The sequence below is a fragment of the Denticeps clupeoides genome, chromosome 20 (genome assembly GCF_900700375.1).
Source record: "Denticeps clupeoides chromosome 20, fDenClu1.1, whole genome shotgun sequence".
NCBI lineage: Eukaryota > Metazoa > Chordata > Actinopteri > Clupeiformes > Denticipitidae > Denticeps > Denticeps clupeoides.
The window spans coordinates 15451632-15472846 of NC_041726.1; the positions used below are offsets into that span (position 1 = coordinate 15451632).

The 21215-nt window shown below is 45.1% G+C and overlaps 1 protein-coding gene across 2 annotated transcripts in view; it reads left to right on the forward strand.

The window, feature by feature from the left end:
* khdrbs3 (KH domain containing, RNA binding, signal transduction associated 3) overlaps positions 1-21215 on the forward strand; it is a 114314-nt gene that overhangs the window by 74583 nt on the left and 18516 nt on the right. For both annotated transcript variants that reach the window (XR_003743374.1, XM_028964780.1), the window contains exons 4-7: positions 1658-1804; positions 2816-2955; positions 4030-4216; positions 17860-17942. Coding sequence is in view for 1 of the 2 variants with exons in the window: in XM_028964780.1 (XP_028820613.1) it covers positions 1658-1804; positions 2816-2955; positions 4030-4216; positions 17860-17942 (557 nt within the window). In the remaining variant the exon portion in view is untranslated. The remainder of the gene's footprint in view (positions 1-1657; positions 1805-2815; positions 2956-4029; positions 4217-17859; positions 17943-21215) is intronic.

Genomic DNA, 21215 nt, shown 5'->3' on the forward strand with positions numbered 1-21215 from the left:
AACTGATAACACAAGCGAGTGAAGTGTGCAACGTGGATCGCAGTCAGCAGGTGTGCAATATACTTGGAGCTAGAGATGGCATTAAACAGAACAGAATGGTTAGGCAGGCAGAACGTGTGTGTTCACATGCGCGTGTGTGTGTGTGTGTATGCCTGCAGGCACTTGCTTAAGCAGTGGTGACCGCGTCTGAAACAGGAAACTATAAAGCCAGCAGGATGAGGACTGATATATAATTCTAATCCTTTCTGTAAAGGGGCATCAGACTGTGTCGCATCTCCAGAGCTTGTATCTACTTGTCGTAACGTTTCACCTCAGAACTGTGGGCGCTTATCTCTTGGCATGAGCACTTTTTATAAGGCCTTAGCTAGAGATACACTGCCTGTGGCTACTAGGTAAGCTGGAGGCAAAATTCCCTTTTCCCTTAATCTTACATTAGTCGGTGAAGCTAAATTGGTGCTGGTGCAGGTGTGGTTCTTCTCTGATGCTCACTGGAAACGGTCCAGATTCCCCACAATCCTGAAATGCTACAAAGTTTAAGATATTAAAATGTAGATTTACATGATACTTAGCCAGTTAGCATGTTTGCTACTTATGAAAGTAGCATGTTTGCTACCTATAAGGCAACCAGGTGGGCTGGGGCTCTATTATGTTCATTCCCCTCGTTTATGTCCATTTTCACTCCACTCCAAATATAATGAGTGCTTCCCCTGTCCTTTCTTCTCATTATTGTCACGTTCTCGTCAAGGGGTGGAGAGGACCATGACCAGGATGGGCTTGGTAAAGGGGTATTGTGACACGAAGGCGAACAAACTGTACAAAAGGGCATTTATTTACAGTGAAACTAAGGATCCAACGAGGCTGTTACCACAAATAAACACACACAATATGGACTCCTAGCAAAGGGGACAACTACCAACAAACCAGCACAGAGGTGACGAATCTTACATACCTAGCATCATTACAGCACTAACAGACCACCCACAGGGTGAGATCTCACGCAGACCTCTTGAACCCAGTTTTGAGGTCACCTTTTATATGTTGGGGCATCCAATCAGTCAGCAGTGGGTGGAGCCAGTGAGCCTACATCTCCTCCCATCAAAGTAACCTAAAAGAGACAGACCCACACATAAAGGGACAAGAACACGTGGACGCATATGGTCTGATGACATTACTTTTAGCAATTTTTTCGCCGGTAGCCTGCATGAGAGCTTATTATTTTACATTATTATCTTCTGTTTCGGGCCGCTTCACCATGATTTGTCACGTCTTTATAATACGGGAGCCATTCATTGACTGGGTCTTATAAAAGGTACATAACAAGCAGCTCTTTCTCATTTTGGATGCACAGTCTTAAGGCATTTTATAGCACTGCAATACAGCAATGCATGCATGTTGCCCAGGATGTGACATCTGGTTCCCACAAACAGAAGAGAAGTGCATGTCTGTGTTTTCTCCACAAGTCTTTTATTCATAAATTTGGCACTCCTTTGTCCTTCAGGGCTTCATTATCCATGAGTTGACACTTGAACCGATGGCATGCGTGTTCCTCATGCTGTTGGCGAAGCTGTCTGCTGAAGATGTACTATTGAAATAATCACACCTGCCGCAGGTAACCAGCTGCTGTGTGTCGTGACGCCACATGTTTTACGTCTGCCAGGAAGAAGAGCTGCGGAAGAGTGGAGAGGCCAAATATCATCACCTCAACGAGGACTTACATGTTCTCATAGAGGTGTTTGCCCCACCTTCTGAAGCCTATGCCAGGATGGGCCATGCCCTGGAGGAGATCAAGAAGTTTCTCATTCCGGTATGACTTTGATTTTGTGTGTGTTTGTGTATATAGTTTTATGAAATGGTTGAACATATGAAGTCAGTTGGAGAACTGAATAACTTCATTGTGTCCCTGAGCAAGACACTTAACCCTGAGTGTCTCCAGTGGGGACTGTCCCTGTAACTACTGATTGTAAGTCCCTCTGGATAAGAGCATCTGATCTGGAGCAACTGTTTTTTGTCTCACAAAAAAGACCCCCACTTATAACTAAGTCCAATAAAGGTAAACATTTTTGGAATGGCAATTCCATCCTCTGGCTTTCAGCACATACATTCTGTTTTTTAATTTAGCCATATAGCCTTACCTGTCTCTGTTCTAGTTCTGTCAGTGACATCAACATGGTGAACAGACTCTCCAAAAGCTGCTTCTGTCACCACTCTATTGTAAACTGTGTCTCTTTTTATTACATTTGCACCAGGAGCATGATGGTAAAACATCTCTAGTTGCAATCTTGCAAATAGTGACCTGTGTGATCCCTGGGGTCACGGCAGGGGACAACAGCCCCAGGGGCAAGTAATAAAACAAAAACGTCTATTTATTCACTAGGAGACATAAAGAGTCATGGGCCTAAAACGCACAAACATTACTTAGCAGATAAGATTGGATCATAATTAATCCAGATGATTTAATACATAACACGAGACAGGGGAACATCAACACACAATGACCCGACGGCGAACAGACACGAACAGGATAGCTTTATACAATTATATAAATATACAACAGGGAACATTACACAAGACTAACATGAAACTCTGGTCCGAACTCTGGATCCGGAGTAACCCCTGCCGGTCCGGATCATGACAGACACATTAACCAAGTCATAAGGCACTATTTTCAAACCACTGATAAGTGGTGCTCAAAGTATGGGGCTTCTTCAGTAGTGTAGTATATAGGTGTGTAATTATTTAGGTTAGTATAGAGGTTCAGATTAGAATGGTTAGAATTTTTTTTTTTATCGACGTGTGTTCGTCCTTGTCTGAGCAGGACTACAATGATGAGATCCGACAGGCCCAGCTGCAGGAACTCACGTATCTGAATGGTGGCTCCGAGGATGCCAAGGTTCCAGTGGTGAGGGGGAAGCCATCAGCCCGGACACGAGGGACACCTGCTCCTGGTCCACCCAGGTATTTATTATTCTGCAAGATAATAAAAATGAATAATTATAACCAGTAGAAGTTTCATTTCATAGAGATTCACTAACCTTGAGCATAATGTTGATGTTTCCCAAAAAAAAAAAAAAAAAATTGTATTTAGTATTTCTAAAAATACTACCAGAGAGAGAGCAAGGCTGAAAACCATCTCACAAGTGCTCATGATTAAAAATACATTAAACAAACAGAGTGACTCTATGAGTGTCAGCCTCTTCCAGCATGTGTGTGTGTGTGTGTGTGTGTGTGTGTGTGCGCCAGTGCTCACTCTCTGTGTGTTTATACGTCCACTTGACTCTGCATGTTGTTCTGGTTTGTATGCATGTTTAAAGGGTGTGTTTTTGTTGAGAAGGTGGATGCTACTGTGTATTTGTGATTTTATGTTTGTGATTATAGATCTATATTGCTTGCCTATCTATTTAAACTGTGACTGATGTGTTCGCTCTCTGTTAGTGTAGCTGTGTACTGTTAGTGCGTGTGCACATTGAGAAACATCCCTGTCTGTGGCCTGTTTTATGTGGCTTTGAGTCAGGATTTAATTGGATCTGTTTTGAATTAGACTGTAATTAGCATTTACTGTGGCTAATTTGCGTGCGATAAGAAAAAGGCTCCTCCTGGGTACATGTAAGCTATATATATATATATATTCGCTGTAATGATTACATCTAAACGCTTCTTTGGAAAATTTTCTGAAGACTTTTCACAAGGATAAAAAAAAAATAATAATCAGACTGAAAATTCCCACTGCGATTGCCATGGCTCTTCTGAACATGTCTGGCTGGTGTTCAGATCCATCTTAGTGCCTGTAATCGAAGCCTGCACCAAAACTGGAAAGTTTGGTTAAAAGGTGACCTACTTCTCTATGACCTTTGTCCCGAATGAGACTTGCAGACTGCAGACTTTTTCAAGGGATCCACAACTTTGTCCCTTTTACATAGAACACATCCAAGCTGAGGAGCAGGGTTGATCCCAGTCAGTATAAGAACATTCTGATAGACCAAAGGTTTAAATCCTGCGAGGCTTATTATCTTGAAATTTGTTCCCTTGCAGGACTCGGGGCGGTGTGCCACCTCCTCAAGCGGCTGTACCCCGCAGTGTGGCACCCAGAGGGGTTCCCCTTAGCAGAGCGCCCTCCAACAGAGGCAGAGGGGTGCCGGCCCCAAGGGCACGAGGGGCACCGCCCCTTTCTGGCTACAGACCCCCTCCGCCAATCGTTCAGGACTCATATGGAGAATATGTAAGTGTATCCACACACACACACACACACACACACACACACACACACACACACACTGACCCAAACCCCACAGAGCGAAGAAGAGTTGTCGGATCCTGCACTCTCACACAATGTAGGTCAGACTTCTCCTGGCCTCCCAGTAGGTTACAGTCTGGTTAAAATATTCATTATGCATGTGTAGCCTGAGTTGGGCAGACCGTTTAATTGTGAAAGGGGCGTATGGTAAGCTTCCTGCCTGACCTCGGATTGAACCCCTCCAACATTCTAGAACAATATTATTCCCCTCCAGTCATTTCTGCCGATGCGTGTATATATTTTATATACATATCTATGATATAGAGTGTCTCTGTTTGTTTGCCAGGATAGCTCTCCCTTGAATGTCTCAGGGGAAGTTGGCTCAAAGCCTGCATATTTAGCGGGACGTGGAAGGTGAGAAGTGTTGGCCTCGCCGGGAAAATTGCCCTGCTAGCCCATAGCTAACAGCATCTGACAGGTTTATTCTGAGGTCAGCGCGCCAATGCGCAGAGGTCGCGCAAAACAACTCCTGAATCAGCTGTCGCCCATCATTGTGCTGCATGTAAATGGTGCTCCGTGACGGCTGCACCTGTCCGCTGAAGAGCCGAGCAGAAGCCAGCGTCCGGCCCAGGAAGAGCCTGAAGGAATCACTGCACATTAGCCAGTGGAGGAGGCTGGCTCTGCATTAACCCATTTGAGAGCTAAGCCCTGGATGGCTTGAGATTTCAGTCAGACGCGTGAAAAATTGGCTTGGTTACTGGTTAAGGCTGTCTGAGCCTCTTTCTTACGGATGCCAATGTGCAAATGGGCATTCTAAGTGTTAAGCATATTTTTTTTTTCTGAAGCCATTGACATCCCTGACGCGGTTAGGACAGAATGTATGTCGCTGCTGAGGTTTCGAAAACTTCAGAGACGTGGATTTGTACCTGGTCGCTCTTTCCTGTCCACAGGGCCAGTGGCAGCTGATGTCAGGCACCTTAACCATTTATATTTACAGCTGGCTCAACATGAACTCGAGCACTTGCTCCTTGGTAGCCAGATCCCTGAGTCCAGTCTGCCAGACAGTGGTCTTTGATGATTGGGGTTAGTGAACAGAGTGAATAAAAAGATTGTATTCATAGTTGGGGGTCCTAGTGAACCGGAATTGATCTCTTCGTCGATGGTAACTTGAAAGCACGTTGTAAGTCGCTCTGGATAAGGGCGTCTGCCAAATCCCGTAAATGTAAATGTAAATGTAACAGCCAATAAACTGTGTACATTACCCTCGCAGCCCTCTTTATGATGTAAACGTTGGGAAATATGTACGTGGTTTGTGTGTCTCACTCACTTTCTCATCAGTCTCCTCCGGGCGCACAAGCTGCCGACAGCGAAGATGTTATTTTGAACAGTTTCACCTTGCGCGCCAGATTCGGTGCTGTAATTAGCCAACTCAGTTCCAGCGCACAGACTGAGGTTAAGACCCAAGAGTGCTATTTTAAATCCGTCACAACAGAGGAGAAATCATTTTCTTTTGTAGGCTGTGATGCAGTGTGCACCATATGCCAATTAGGCACTGATATCAAACTGCGACTCGACAATACAAGTGACTACACATACCGAACATTAAAACCAGGCAGATCGAGGAGATGAGCAGTCGTCCCGGGTTACACAGAGTGACATGGAGTCATTTAATTGCCACAGAATGGAAGCAGACTCCTCCTGGCAAGGTCAGGTTTTTAATGGTCAGTATATGTGACTTTCAACAAATTTTATCGGCACTATATGAATATTAATTGCTTTAACTTAGTCCTGTTTATTCCTAATTTTAACACCTAGAATTATCCATTACACTTGGTGTCTTTTCTGCGTATCTTATCATTCTTATGGACTGAAAGATGTCCTACTTGTTGACTGAACACGCTGTAATAGTCAGTATTTGTCAATGGTTTTTAACCCAGTAGTATAAAGCTATAGCCAAACTCTGGAAAAAAGCTATAGCCAAAATACTGTAATCTGAAATAATACACACTGTATTTACTAGAACTCCTGCTTCAGGCATTTGCACTGTATTCCATTCGACATAATCATCCAAATCGGAGGATTACAGATTTAGTGGCACTGGTGAGGTGGAGCAGTCTGCTCCAAAGGGTATTGCCTTTAAAAATCTGATTTAACTGGATTACCATTTAGTAAGGACTACTGGCCATGCATACAAATTGAAGACACGACATAAATTACGTATTTTAGTCTGTGCATGTTTGTGCAATACACATGTATGATAATCTGATGTGACGTGCTATTTACAGCTCATACAGTGATCCAGCTAGTCAGAAAGAACTGATTAGATACAACGTTATTATCTTATTGTATCAATATGCAACAGCTGCATGGAAATAACATTACGGTGAAATAGCATTACGGTGATTTAATAGACAAAGGAAGAGAGGGGGAGTTCTTCCTGGTCTTTGTTAGGTTTTACCAAGAACACTCAATTTATTATTTCTGTAGAAGCCAGTCCGAAAAATTCATTTAGTGTATGTATAAGATTAGTATACTTAGAAGGTACAGTATATGGTCTTATCATGTAAAAATACACTATAACAAGACCCTGTAAAATATACTTCCTCTAGTGTGTACTAGAATTTTATCAAGTTCTTGAACCAGTTTACCCAGACATGTAGTGCATCAGTCATATATGTTGGGATCAGGAGCTTAGGAAGTGCTGGAAAGTTACATGGAATGAAACCCTCAGGCGTCTGTTACTCTTACCTTTTCAAGTATTGACTATTTGCTCCACATTTGAGGTTGTAATAGTTTAGTGGTCAACAAACTCCACTATTGATTAGTTAATCCACAGAATCATAAATCTCAATTCCTCAGTTAATCCCTCTGTGCCCCTAAGATTTATACAACATTGCAACACTTCTGTCAAGCCATTCCTTAGCTTCAATCAATCTATTTTATTTAAATCCCCAAAACAAGCTCATTTGAACAATCTGGACTGGTTAGTGGGTGAAAAAGCAGTGGTGACAATTTAAAAAGATTGGCTTTATACATGCAATGTGCAGTCAGCTCCACTGCTAAAAAATGCTATAAAGCCTACTGTGTCACCAAACAAATGTCCCCATGCACCTTGGACATTATTGTATCCTGATGTGATGTACTTTGTTGGCACGGATTTGTACCTTAACCCTTAAGACACTTCAATAATGCCTCTTAAATAAAGTTCTTAAATATCGTCAGATCCTAATTTGCTTAATAATTTACTCTTAACCGTAAACTGTAAAAGTATAAAATCTGTGACTGACTCCCTGACTGATGTAATGCCACTGCAGTTCGAGAAGGGAAAGCACAGACGCTCGCCAACGGATGGTGATTTTTCATAAACAAAATGGAAAGGCTTTATGGCTGAAAAACAGACAAAATAAAATTCAAAGAAAGCATATGGCACACAATGCAGGACAATGTGTGTGTCCCGCTGGTGCATTTTTGAAGGGTCCTGATCCCCCAGTCCTAATGAGCGTGGAAGCTGTGAGTGACCAGGACCCAACACTCATGTGAAATGGGTGTCACATGGGTGGAAAGGATGCAACTGAAAGTCTCTGAGTGTGTGTGTGTGTGTGTGTGTGTGTGTGTGTGTATAAATGGGACTTGAGTCCTTTTGTGGTTTCTTGAGTAGGTTGTTTTCTTCCTGTATGATTCTTGGTTCCTGTTTTGTGTGCTTTCTTTCTCTTCCTGACCTACAGTATATAGAGTATCTCTCAATTCGGAGTCTGAATCCTTTGGAGGATACTGTCTATAATCACTTTTTTTTTTTACTTTTTTTTTTCTTCTGTCATGTAGGAACATGTGATTTTTCCATCAACTGACAAAAGCCATGCTGTGGAAAGGACTTGTGGGATAGATCAGAATGCAGTATATTTAACTTCGGTGATGAAGGTCATGCTACTCAGCTGCATTTGCGACAGCCTTGTCCTCAGATGGTGTCTCTCGAGGATTTGTCTTTTAAATCGAGACATGCCCTAAACGTGTTTGAATACCTGCACAGCGCTTTCTGCATTCTGCTTTTTGTGGCCATGTCCTCCTTGAACCTTTTTTTCATTTATTATGCATTAAATCTTATGTTTACTTGCAGCTGCATTCCTCATGCCATATAACACAAGGATTAGAAGGCTCTCCAAATAGAGAATTTTCTGATGCAGACACTTCAAAATGAAATGGCCAAGGACTAAGATAAGATAAGATTATCTTTTATTAGTCCCACAAGTGGGAAATTGAAGATAAGAGCAGCAAAAAACAATAGCACAGACACTATGTTGACTGTATAATATACAAGTTAAATGTATAAATAGGCAAATAAATAGAATTAAAAAAAGCAAACAAACAGTGAATTTGAGTGTAATGAAAGATATGTTTGTGAGATTTTACATATGTACAGTATATCTATATATGTATAGATATACACATATTGCACTTGGAGAAGTAGAGATGGTGTACTGGATGTGTGTGTTTGTGTGGTCAGCTGTTGTAGAGCCTGACAGGGGTTGGCAGGAAAGACCTTCTGAATCTCTCAGGCCCGCCACTGAAGGAGCTGCTCGGTGCTGCCAGGGTCTCCTGCATGGGGTTGGAGATGTTGTCCACCATTCTCCTGTCACTCTCCACCTCCACTGGGTCCAGAGGGCATCCTAGAACAGAGCTGTTGCTCTTACTGCGATTTAAAAAAAAAAAAAAAAGTCACGTATTTAACTTCCTGATGAGTCTGCAGTCGCCCAAGACCCACAAGAATATGACAACATGTGGCATCAGGAGTGTCGTCAGGAGTGAGAACAGTGACTCGGGGGTGTGCTGATATCACTTGTGAGGGTATTGTAGCAACTCCCGCCACGTCGGGCTGAGTATTGTTTTCGAACGGCAGGCCCCAGCCCTCGGCAAATCGAAGGTGCGGGCGGGCCCTTATCTCTCGACAACACGCCTCTCAGACATACCGCTGCATGCTAATGAAAACCTCACTCTCGCTCAGCCCCTCCCTCGGCGTGCCCTCTGCAACTCCTCCAGCGTCTCCGCCGCTCGCGAATCCAGCTCGGCGCTATCTTGGGCGAAAAACACCCTCCCTCTCATACAGACTTCACTCTCCGCCTCCCACTAATCCAGACACGCGAGGGATGTCCCGCTTTTCCGACCTCTTTAACAGTGCAAATGTGTCCGTGGCGCCCCCTTAACTCTTGCTGCGGTTAACTGGAGTGGTGTCACGCTCATTAACGGCACCATCATGAAGCAGGTTAGCTCTTCGGCTTCGTTTCCTTTCTAGGAATAAGTGGCAGTTTTGCAGCTTTCCAGGGTCGGCAGGGCTGTTCACATTCGCGCTTTTTTAGATTTTAAATTGCAGTCGAGAAAAAAAAAAAAAAAAGGAAACAGAATCATTTTGCATGTTTGCCACTTCATCGTCTCTATTTCAGTACTCGTCCCTCTCCTTCTACCGCACTCCGAGCGGGGCTGTCTGATGAATGGCGATTACATGGCTTTGTTAAGCCTTAATGTGGCACTTCACAGCGAGACGAGCCTCTGAATGCCAAGCGGACAGACTGCAGATAAAGTGAACAATGGCCGGGAGAGGAAAGGAATTAAACTTGCATTACGGATCTCCTCTCCCCTACACTCCATCTTCCTCTCCTCTCTTCGACACAAAGTGCTTTCTTTGTGAAACAAACTCGGCCGTCACTTCGGTTAATGTTGCATATCTGTCAATGCCGGGGTCTCACCGAGAGCGTTGAGCAGAGCCGTCAGGAACGTCTGGATAATGCCCTGCCACTCGGAGCCATACTCATTAAATGATCTATATAATCCAATTACATTACAGGGGTCAGCCTGAATGGATGCTGAGAATACCTGCATTATACCACGGCATAGTACATAGTGCACCATTTTCATGATGGTGGTAAGGACAATGCTACAGACATGAGGTCCAAGATTTCTTTAGGATATACATAATTAAATATATTAGGCCAGAAAGAAACGCAATCTTGACTTATCTTGGTGCGCATTTAAATCATCCAGAATTAGAAAATAGCTTGTGAGATGTCACGACTACGGACTTACGAGGGAAGGAAGCGCAGAGGTTTGACATGCTGGGAAGGGGGTTTTATTATAACAAACAAAGAAATTTGTGGCCGAAAACGATTTAACTTAAATAACGAACTGAAACAAACCCGTAGGCGTGTGGCGATTGCCAGAACTCAAAACACATAAAACTAAACAAGGTCAAGTTTGTGCATAGAGTTCACGAAAATGCCAGCGACCCCGAACGGGCGGAAACTTCCGGCATTTATGGGGCGTCAGGATTAAAGTCAGGTGTGGAGGCCAGCTGCAGGCAATCCTGACAGAGCCCCCCCTCCAAGGGCTACGTCCTCGGAGCCCCAACAGTACCATCAGTGGAGGCGGCGGGGTGGACGGCGGCAACCACAGGGCTCCTGCCCTGCTGTATCCTCCCCTTGGAGGACCCGGTCCCTCGGGCTGGCTCCCCGGCGTGGTCAGGCGTGGCGGCCCCGGTCCCTCGGGCTGGCTCCCCGGCGTGGTCAGGCGTGGCGGCCCCGGTCCCTCGGCCTGGCTCCCCGGCGTGGTCAGGCGTGGCGGCCCCGGTCCCTCGGCCTGGCTCCCCGGCGTGGTCAGGCGTGGCGGCCCCGGACCCTCGGCCTGGCTCCCCGGCGTGGTCCCGCTTGGCGGCCCCGGACCCTCGGCCTGGCTCCCCGGCGTGGTCCCGCTTGGCGGCCCCGGACCCTCGGCCTGGCTCCCCGGCGTGGTCCCGCTTGGCGGCCCCGGACCCTCGGCCTGGCTCCCCGGCGTGGTCCCGCTTGGCGGCCCCGGACCCTCGGCCTGGCTCTCCGGCGTGGTCCCGCTTGGCGGCCCCGGACCCTCGGCCTGGCTCCCCGGCGTGGTCCCGCTTGGCGGCCCCGGACCCTCGGCCTGGCTCCCCGGCGTGGTCCCGCTTGGCGGCCCCGGACCCTCGGCCTGGCTCCCCGGCGTGGTCCCGCTTGGCGGCCCCGGACCCTCGGCCTGGCTCCCCGGCGTGGTCCCGCATGGTGGCCCCGGACCCTCGGCCTGGCTCCCCGGCGTGGTCCCGCATGACGGCCCCGGACTCCCGTGCCTGCACACAATAATCAGGGCCGATCCATCTGGGTACATGTGGGCCCTGTCTCCACACGTCCCCTCTGACACTTCTTGTGTCACCCCCTGCACCGCGCAGGGAGATTGTCCCAGAGCCTCCGGCGACTGTTCCAGGCACCCCAGGCTGGTGCCTTCTGGGACTATGCAGCCCCTCTCGCTGCACGGCCCTGGTGCCAAGGGGGGGGCATTGCCAGACCATCCGGCTAGCCCCTTCTGCGTCCGTTGGGACAAGCAGGCCCTCTTCCTGCCTGTCCCAGCTGGGTCCTCATGCCTACCCGGGGGCTCTATGGCGCTCCACCCCTCTGGAGGCAGACGCAGGCCCATGCCTGGCCCGCCCTCCTCACTGGCTACCGGAGGACCCAGCTCCATCGCTTCCCCACCTCCCCTCCCCTCAGGAGGAGTCCCCAACCCGAACTGCACCCCCCCAAAAAATTCTTTGGGGGAGCACCCCCCCCGGCTGGACTTAGGGGTACCTTGGGGCTTGTCCACCTCGCCTTGGACCAGCACATTCGGGTCAGGAACCTCCTCCCTGGGGTTCGGCTCCGCGGCTGGGTCGCCATCTGGTGGACACAAAGAGGGGAAGTGGGGGCGACATACGGACACATATGCCACACAGACACACACAGACAGAGACAGACAGAAGAGAGGGTCGTCTGGCTCCCTCTCTGGGCTCTCCAGGACCTCCTCAGGGGGCACAGCCAGGATCTCGGGAGGTGCGACCTTCTCGTCGCCCGCCAGTGCTTGGTCTTCTTGCCCCGGATCCTGACTGGCGCTGGACGTGGTGGAGGGGCAGAGTTCGATCCCTGGCTCAGGCTCTGGCCGATCAAACTCCGCCCTCAGTCTCTGCTGGAAGTCCCGAAAACTGCTGTCTGTCTCTCCCTGTTGCCAGAGGGCTGCGCTCCAGCCCCATGCTGACCCAAGCAGACACGAGAGGATGGTGGTGGTCTTATCAGTGTCTGCTGCCCCACTGAAGGGTCCCGGGACAATTGGGCTGTCCCACATGGGGCTGGGCACGTTGCTGGAGATGGTGGTAGGTGTGTGGTGTGGAGGGGGGTGGAAGTCTTCTCCAGCAGGTGTGGACGCTGGTGCTGCGCTGCCTTTTCGCTGGGGAACGTCCGGGCAGAGGGAAGGCGGGTCGGCGACTGGAGCAGGAATGGAGGATTCCCTGCGAGGCAGTCCCGGCAGCGCAGTTGCTGGCTGGCGACATCCCGTCGCCCTCTTCCACCAGCTTTCCTCACACTGCTGGGAGGGACGTGGGTCTCCACGGACCTCGTGACGATCCTGGTCGTCGTCCGTGTCAACCTCGTACCCCCGGAAGTCACATGGGTCATCACGGACGCTGCGATGATCTCGGACGCGCACGCTGGGCGGAGCCATCCCGGCACCGACCGCCCACCGAAAATCCACGTCATCATCGCTTTCGTCATCCGTGTCCTCCCACCGGTGACTCCGAGGGTCGTCCACCCTGCGGACATCCTGGACCCATGGCGCGATAAGCTCCCATGGGCAGTACTCTGGCCATTCGGGCTGGAGGCTGCCCACCTCCTCGCTGGAGGAACGCCGTCGTTGTTGTTGCCGCTTCTCACCCCCCTGGAAGTGACGTGGGTCCCCACGGACCTTGCGACGATCGCAGACTGGCGCGATGGGCGGAGCCCAACTCTCGTCTCCCGTGCTCTCGTCGTCGTCCGTGTCGTCCCAGTCCACGGGGAGCCTTGCCAGCAGAGCGCAGAGTTCTTGGCTCGACATGCCGAAGATCGTGGGGGTCGCATCTTCTGCGCTCGCTGCCCACGTCACTTCCTCGCTGCTGCCGACGCCAACGTCCTCGCTCCGCCCACTCACCCGCCGACGTTGTCGCTTCCGGGTTTCGCGGAGTTTCCCGGGGGTGACGTCATCACTCGGCGCCGCGTACCACGGCTTCTCGGGGAGAAAACCTCCACCAGAACGGGCGGCGCGTCTCTGCGCTTTTGGGTGGGTCGCTGGCATTCTGTCACGACTACGGACTTACGAGGGAAGGAAGCGCAGAGGTTTGACATGCTGGGAAGGGGGTTTTATTATAACAAACAAAGAAATACAAATAAACAGCGGCGCGGTGGCCGAAAACGATTTAACTTAAATAACGAACTGAAACAAACCCGTAGGCGTGTGGCGATTGCCAGAACTCAAAACACATAAAACTAAACAAGGTCAAGTTTGTGCATAGAGTTCACGAAAATGCCAGCGACCCCGAACGGGCGGAAACTTCCGGCATTTATGGGGCGTCAGGATTAAAGTCAGGTGTGGAGGCCAGCTGCAGGCAATCCTGACATGAGAGTTGTCAAACATTGGCCTATACCATATTAAACTTTTGCCAGAATGAATTACACACCAACATACTATTTATTGTTTTAACTATTTAAGTAAGTCCTGAGGACACCTTTGTGAACAAGACCAATCAACACTAATTTTAAATTTCTTACAATAGAGGCACATACAGTATATTTAGGACAAAGCATTAAAGTTATATTGATAAAACATGACTATTATTAGTATTTGCCATCTCCAAGAGGCTGATTAACAACTGAATCTGAGGCAATTAGCATGTGAAGGCAGTAGTCCAGGCCTTTGGCTTTGGTGTTGGGATGACAAACGCGGAGTGTAAAATGCTCTTTGAACAAAGCTTCATGATGTAGACATATCTAATTTCAGAGGCATGAAGCAAACTGACACGTAGCTGATCAAAACAGCCTGTTGGTGTTGTCATCCTTCTGCTGTTCGAAGACAAGTTGGAAATGAGTTTCTCTACTTCAAGGAACTGACCTACTCGCAGACACACACACACACACACTTTCCACATTATGTTCCCCCTGTCCTCTGGATTTAATCTTGTGCTTTCGTTTCGTGTTTGAGGAGACTCATTTATTTGATAAGTGCACCTAGCTGTGCATACATGATCAAGTGAGATGACAATTTAACTTTTTCTTAGTCTGGGGAGGAAATCTGCTTTTCCACTTTTATATGTATATTTCAACCCTTTTTAACATTGGCACAATGAAAAAAAAAAAAGTTACATTAAAGGTAATATAACTGAAGTGATGAGTTAGCGCTACGATCTTAAGAGTGTAGTGAACAGCCTATTTAAAAGTTTTCAGTTCAATTGCCTTTTTTTTTTTAATATATATGTTTTATTCTTGATTGCCTATGGTTCCACTGAGACTGCAAGATTTTAACAAAGGTTTAAATTCAAGCCTGTTGTATTTGGATTTTACCTTGTCTTTGAAAAGTTGACATACAAAATATATTGAGTATATACCGTACAGGCCAAAGGTTCTCACTGAAGGAATCAAAACTATGAATGAACACATGTGGAGTTATGTACTTAACAAAAAAAGGTGAAATAACTGAAAACATGTTTTATATTCTAGTTTCTTCAACATAGCCACCATTTGCTCTGATTACTGCTTTGCTATGAGCTTCAAGAGGTCGTCACCTGAATTTTTTGTTAAATACATAACATAAATACATGTGTTCATTCATAGTAAAGAAAACACATTGAATCAGAAGGTGTGTACAAACTTTTGGCCTGTACTGTATATATTGACAATATATTAACAGTTATTGAATTCAGATGTTTCAATCAGACCCATTGCTAGAAAAAAAGCAAAAAAAAAAACAAGCACTAGCGATGCATTTGTATTTACAAACTTCAAGTCTGCTTGTAATTTCAGCTACATACATGTTATACAGTACATATTGAAACGAAACAATCTTTCTCTGGAACATGGTGCTACATGTACCATTCAAACAATTAAACAAAGTTACGGACTGACATAAAGTGCATGTGTGCGACACAGACAAACTGGGCTACAAGCAAACGGGACACCGTCAGTGCAAGAATAACATTTAACAAAAACATGTAGACAACAATGAGACAGACAGCAGTAAACTAATGAATCACGAGGTCTCTGATTCCCATCAACTCTGTTCTCCGTTGTTGTCCCTGGCTGGTGGAACAACTTGCCCTCCTCCATTCGATTAGCCGAGACTACTACCACCTTTAAGAAGCAGTTGAAAACCCACTTGTTCAAAAAGTATTTCAGACGAGTCTAACACTTAAAACACGCACATGCAGACACACTGCACAAAATAATACAAATATATATAATTATATATATATATAACAATCTCCGAGCATGCTCTTTGCTGACAAGTTAGGCCTTATCAGGGCTCTTAGTTTTTGTAAACTCAAAATCTATAGAAATCAAATGAGAATTGCTGGTGTCTTGTAAGTCGCTTTGGATAAAAGCGTCGGCAAAATAAAGTAAAATAAAGTAAAGTAAAGTACAAATGGTGCAAAAACTGCTCTGCAAAATGAAACAAGGCAATAATAAATAATATTACACCATATAACAGAGGTCCCTGAGTGTTCAGGTGTCTGATGGCCTGTGGGATGAAGCTGTCTGGCAGTGAGTTCCCGAATGCTTCGGACCAAATAAATGAATGCTTTAATAGTTTATTTTAAATGGTTTTAAACATTAAAAAAAAACAATTCACACCTCCACAGTACTGTATATCCCTATATTTTTAAAAAATAATTTAGATCATGGCTCTCAAAAAAGAGAACAAAAATTCTTTATATGTTTCTGAGGCTCTTATGGATTGCGTCTTTGGTGAAAATATACATTTTCAGAATTAAATATTAAACAACTGAAAATATAGTTATTTACATTTTTTTTAAATACATAAATCATTTATTTATTTGATTTTCATTCTCCGCTTATTTTGATGTTGCTGGGTCTTTTGTTGGCTCGAGGTGGGGGTGAATTAGATTGAATTAGTGTAAATATGTGGCATTAATTTTTGTAGAACACAAACTGAATTAGGATACTGATATTTTCATGTGGGTAAAATACAGGAAGGAATATGAAACAAGAGATTCTTTGTACATTAACTGGGTTTTTACAGCCGCGACTATACACACACAGGAGTGTCCTCAGTCTCATCCATACACAGTGCACACTCCCATCCTTACAAACATTTCAGTGTGCTTGACATTACGTGTAGATCTTCAGAGCATTGTAGTCACAAGAAGTTATTGATTCTCATGAATTTGCATGATCAGTGACACGCTGCTGTAGGAAAGGGTTGCTCTTTGTTTAATGCAATGCAATAAAACTGTTCTGTGCCACGGTGAGACAAACAGTACCAATCAGATTTAATGGAGGGTATAAATGCAAAGAGTCTGTAATGTCATTACTCACAGTTCATAGATTTTAATGGATTTACTGTTGCTCTTGAACCACACAAACACACCTGAATACACACCAGAAGCAATCTTCATGGAACCTCGACATCAAGGGTACACAGGGTTTACGTTGGCGGACACACTAAGATTCACATAATATGAAAGAATAAGCATGAGGCACACATGAATGACATCTCTTATTGCAAGAGAAGCGATTGTCATTGTGATACACAGCACAGCACATAGTGACAACGAAATGTGTCCTCTGCTTTTAACCACCACCCTTGGTGAGCAGTGGGCAGCCATGACAGGCGCCCGGGGAGCAGTGTGTGGGGAGGGGACTTTGCTCAGTGGCACCTCGGCGGATCGGGATTCGAACCGGCAACCTGATGATAACGAGGGCCACTTCTTTAAACGCTGCCCCCCTATTAAAAACACAAATTCCCCCACGCTCTCATCCATAGATTTTGTCCTTCCAGCCTCAGGCCTTGGAACTGAGTCCGCAAGCCCCTACAACAATAGTCCCAAACATTTCTTGGGCTGCGTACCCCCCCAGGCCAGAACAGGGGGACACGTTGGGTCAGCCATCTTACTTTCTCATTTGAAGACCCATGAGTATCAAACTGCTGCAGAATGCTTGCAGCAGTTTTGTTGTTATGGTTGTTGCATCTGTCTGAAACTTTGGAAACTTTTGTTACAACTGCCTGGCTCACAGCAAGAGTAACATGGAATGGAGACCACGCATGAACGACTAATACAAAAGAAGTTTATTAAAGATACCAAAAAAAAAAAAAAAACTGAACATGTAAAGCCATCAGCTTACTGTTGTGCTGGAGACAAAGAGTGGCAGCCACCTTCCTTCTCCCCCAGCCTCTACATGGCACCTCCTTTTTACCCCCAAACCCCAGGAAGTGATCATTGTCAAACCAATGCAGCACACCTCCACCTGCAGGGCTCCCACGGGACAAGAGGCAGAGACATAACACCCTACAGAGACAGTGAGAAATCATGTAATGAATTCGTTTTTTCTCACGTAGATGGCATTCCAACATCTTGAATAAGTGGAAATCCAAACTTAAAAACCTTTCATTTGCCCTTGATGTTGTTTTCAAAATGCATGATGCTTACAGGAATCTGACCAATGGTAGGACAAAATGTCAGAACCCTTCTGGCTCAGTGTGTTCCTCCTTCCTGACGTGGACCTTCTGGTCAATCTGAAAAGAGATTTATTGATTTGAACATCTTGTTCCTTCTCATCTTTCTCCAGGAATACGACGATGGCTACGGAACAGCTTACGACGACCAGGGATACGACTCCTATGACAACAACTACAGCAGTCAAGGACAAAAGTAAGAGAGCTGTGTCAGCTTGCATTCACCTAGCCAAGAAGTCCTTCTGAACTTCAATGGCCTCTGGAAAAAAAACAAAAGAAAATCCTCTAATACTGATGTAATTCTCATTATTAATAATTAGACCGTTATTGTAGCACTTCTATAATAGTACCCTACAGTACAGCAAGTATGAGGGTATTTTGCTTATGCTGACTCATGCTTGGGTCAACTGTCTGCCCTATCATTAAAATATGTAAGTAAAATTTTCTGTACACTTAATTCTAATGTTATCGAATCTGTTTTAATGTAAATATTGAGACAGTGTATTGTTAGATGCCAAGCTGATGGGCGGTTCACATGCAGGAAACAGTCATATGAAATTTATTCGGGTTTAGATTCGGAAAAACCAGTCTGAGACAGAGGTCATTTATCAGCCTGAGAGTTCCCATAATGACATCACTGAAGGGAGACTGTTCATTATTGAATTACCAGCTAGAGTGCAGAGGTCTAATAGGAGTTGCTGGTTTCAGTGGTCAGTGGGTCATTTCCGTATTGGAGCAAATGCAAACTATTACAAATTTTACCTAAATTAATTCATGAAATTTAATGTATCCCTTTTTGTTAAATGATGTGGCCAATTGGGAAATTGGCCTATAAATAGCTTTATGATGTCTTGTCAGCAGAAGGCTTAGGAGTAAAGCAGATCTTCAAGAAAACAAAGCTGTGTGGAGACCTCTTGCGATTCTCAAAAAAAGGAGGATATGCTGAAATTTTGAGAAAGCAATTTTATTACTTGCTTTCACTGTACTGAAGAAAAAAAAAACAGTACGTATAAAAATAGTAAAAAAAATGGTAAATAATTAGGAATGATTATAAAACATTAATCTGTGGATTTTTTTTTTGCCCAATCCAAAGAAAAATCATTTTAATCAAATTTAAAAATGGAAAAACCAGTGCATTTTGTAGGAAAACGCCACATGCCTTTCCTTCCGTTTTTTCTGTGGAGGACTGTTCGAGTGCTAAATGTGGCTTATTGATTTTCTTACATACCGAAGGCGACCGGCCCCTGCATGTCACCCACTGTCAAAGGCTCTGTTTTCACCCGTCGGCTTGTTTGGCAGAACCATGCTGTTTCATCAATCTTTTTCTCTCCTTTTATCCCTCTCCTTTTATGCCACACTTTTTATTGTTTTTATTTATTTTACCTTTTTTTCTAAGTCTTTTTATAGTGAAGTTGACCAGCGGGGGGAAAGGACATGGTTGTTACTGCACTTAAGATGTCAAAAATTGCATTAGGAGCCTCAACAAACAGATAAAAAGAATTGCAGTTGTGGCAGAGAAAGGGAAAATTACAGAGACATGTTTTAGCTTTTTCTTAAGCTTTTCTGTTGCAGGATGCTTAACATTTTTTTTTTCATTTAATATTATTCATCCCTCTATCTATCTGGTGGCGAAAAATGTTCACGTTCTTGCTGTTGGAAAGAGGAGTGTGTATGGAGGTTGGGGGGAGGGCTAGTTACGATGTAGAATTGGGCCCTGGGTCGCACTAACTATTTGTTTTAAAAGCAGCTTTGAGAATAATCACAGCGGCTTAGGGTAGGAGAAAAATGGGGGCCGTGATGAAAGCGCTGATATCCAGAGGCCTCGCCAACGCTACGATCAGTTATCAGGCTCCAGACACTGAAGCTAATGGGCTAAGGCTTTGGAGTTGCTACCCCCAGAGGCACTTGATTCGGTTTATTTACTTTGTCCCCTGCTTTCTCTTTCTATCCTTCTACCCTTGGGTGTACAATACATTCAAAAATACAAAGGTTCTTCACTCTTGTCTAAAGTAGAATTCTTGAAAAACCATTTATTCTAAAACTTTCCTCAGAATTCTACACACAACACCCCATAATGACAATGGGAAAAAAGACCTCTCAAGCTCTATCAGGTTGAATGGGAAGTGTGGATGCACATGCCTCACAGATCTCTCCAGAGATGTTCAACCGGATTCAAGTCTGGACTCTGGCTGGGCCAAAGACATTCACAGAGTCCTAAAGCCGGTTCTGGAGCATGGTATTAGCCTGGTTCCTATTAGCGGCTCCTGGTTTCCTCCAAACGTGAGGCATTCACACAAAAGAGTTCGGTCTTTGTCTCATCAGGCCAGAGAATTTTGTTTCTCATGATCAGAGAGTCTTTCAGGTGCCATGTGCCTTTTACTAAGGAGTGGCTTCTGTCTGGCCACTTTACCATACATGCCTGATTGGTGGATTGCTGCAGAGTTAGTTGTCCTTCTGGAAGGCTCTCTGGAAACCTCTGGAGCTCAAACAGAGTGACCATCAGGTTCTTGGTCACCTCTCTGACTAAGGCACTTCTCCCAAGATCACTCCGGAAAATTAAGGCGCTACTGTGCTCATTGGGACCTTCAAAGCAGCAGATATTTATGTGTAACCTTCCCCAGATTTGTGCCTGGAGACACTCCTGTCTTGGAGGTCTACAGACAATTCCTTTGACTCCATGCTTGGTTTGTGCTCCTACACAACTAAGGTACCTTAGACTCCAATTAAGCTACAGAAACATCTCAAGGATGATCAGGGGAAACAGGATGGACCTGAGCTCAATTTTGAGCTGTTGCACCAAGGCTGTGAATACTTGTGTACATCTGATATCTCCATTTTATTATTTTTAATAAATTTGCCAAAACCTCAAGTAAACTTTATTCAAGTAGTCATCATGGGGTGTTGTGTGCAGAATTCTGAGGGAAAAAAATATTTAATCAATTACCGAATAAGGCTGTAACATAAAAACTGTAAAAACAATTATTTGTTAACAGTGTTGAGGATTTTAGCCTTAATAAGCTATAATGGAAACAGAAGAGTTAACAAATGAAACACTGATTTATATAATACAATGATTTATATGACAGGTCAGACTACAGAGGCCATCTCAACCAGAGGCTCCTACTTCTCAAAAGTAGGACACGTTTATTGGCTATAAAACATGACTGTCTGAATTGAGAAAGCTTTTTCAGGGGCTTACATCACATCCAGTCTTAAGATGCATCTTCTGAATCACACAACTTGCTTAATTTATTGTTATTGATCTGTGCGTGAATTCACCCTGTGATCCTGACCTAGAAAAATGTTTTTAGAATCGAAATATTCTATCTAATCTAAATATTCTAATCTAGATATGTGATATTCTAGATGTCGAGAATCTAGATATGCTCTGGATATTCTATGGACAGAACCCTCTATTTCTTCTCTGAATTTCTGGTTAGCAATGATGAAAGCCACAATGCATTTAATA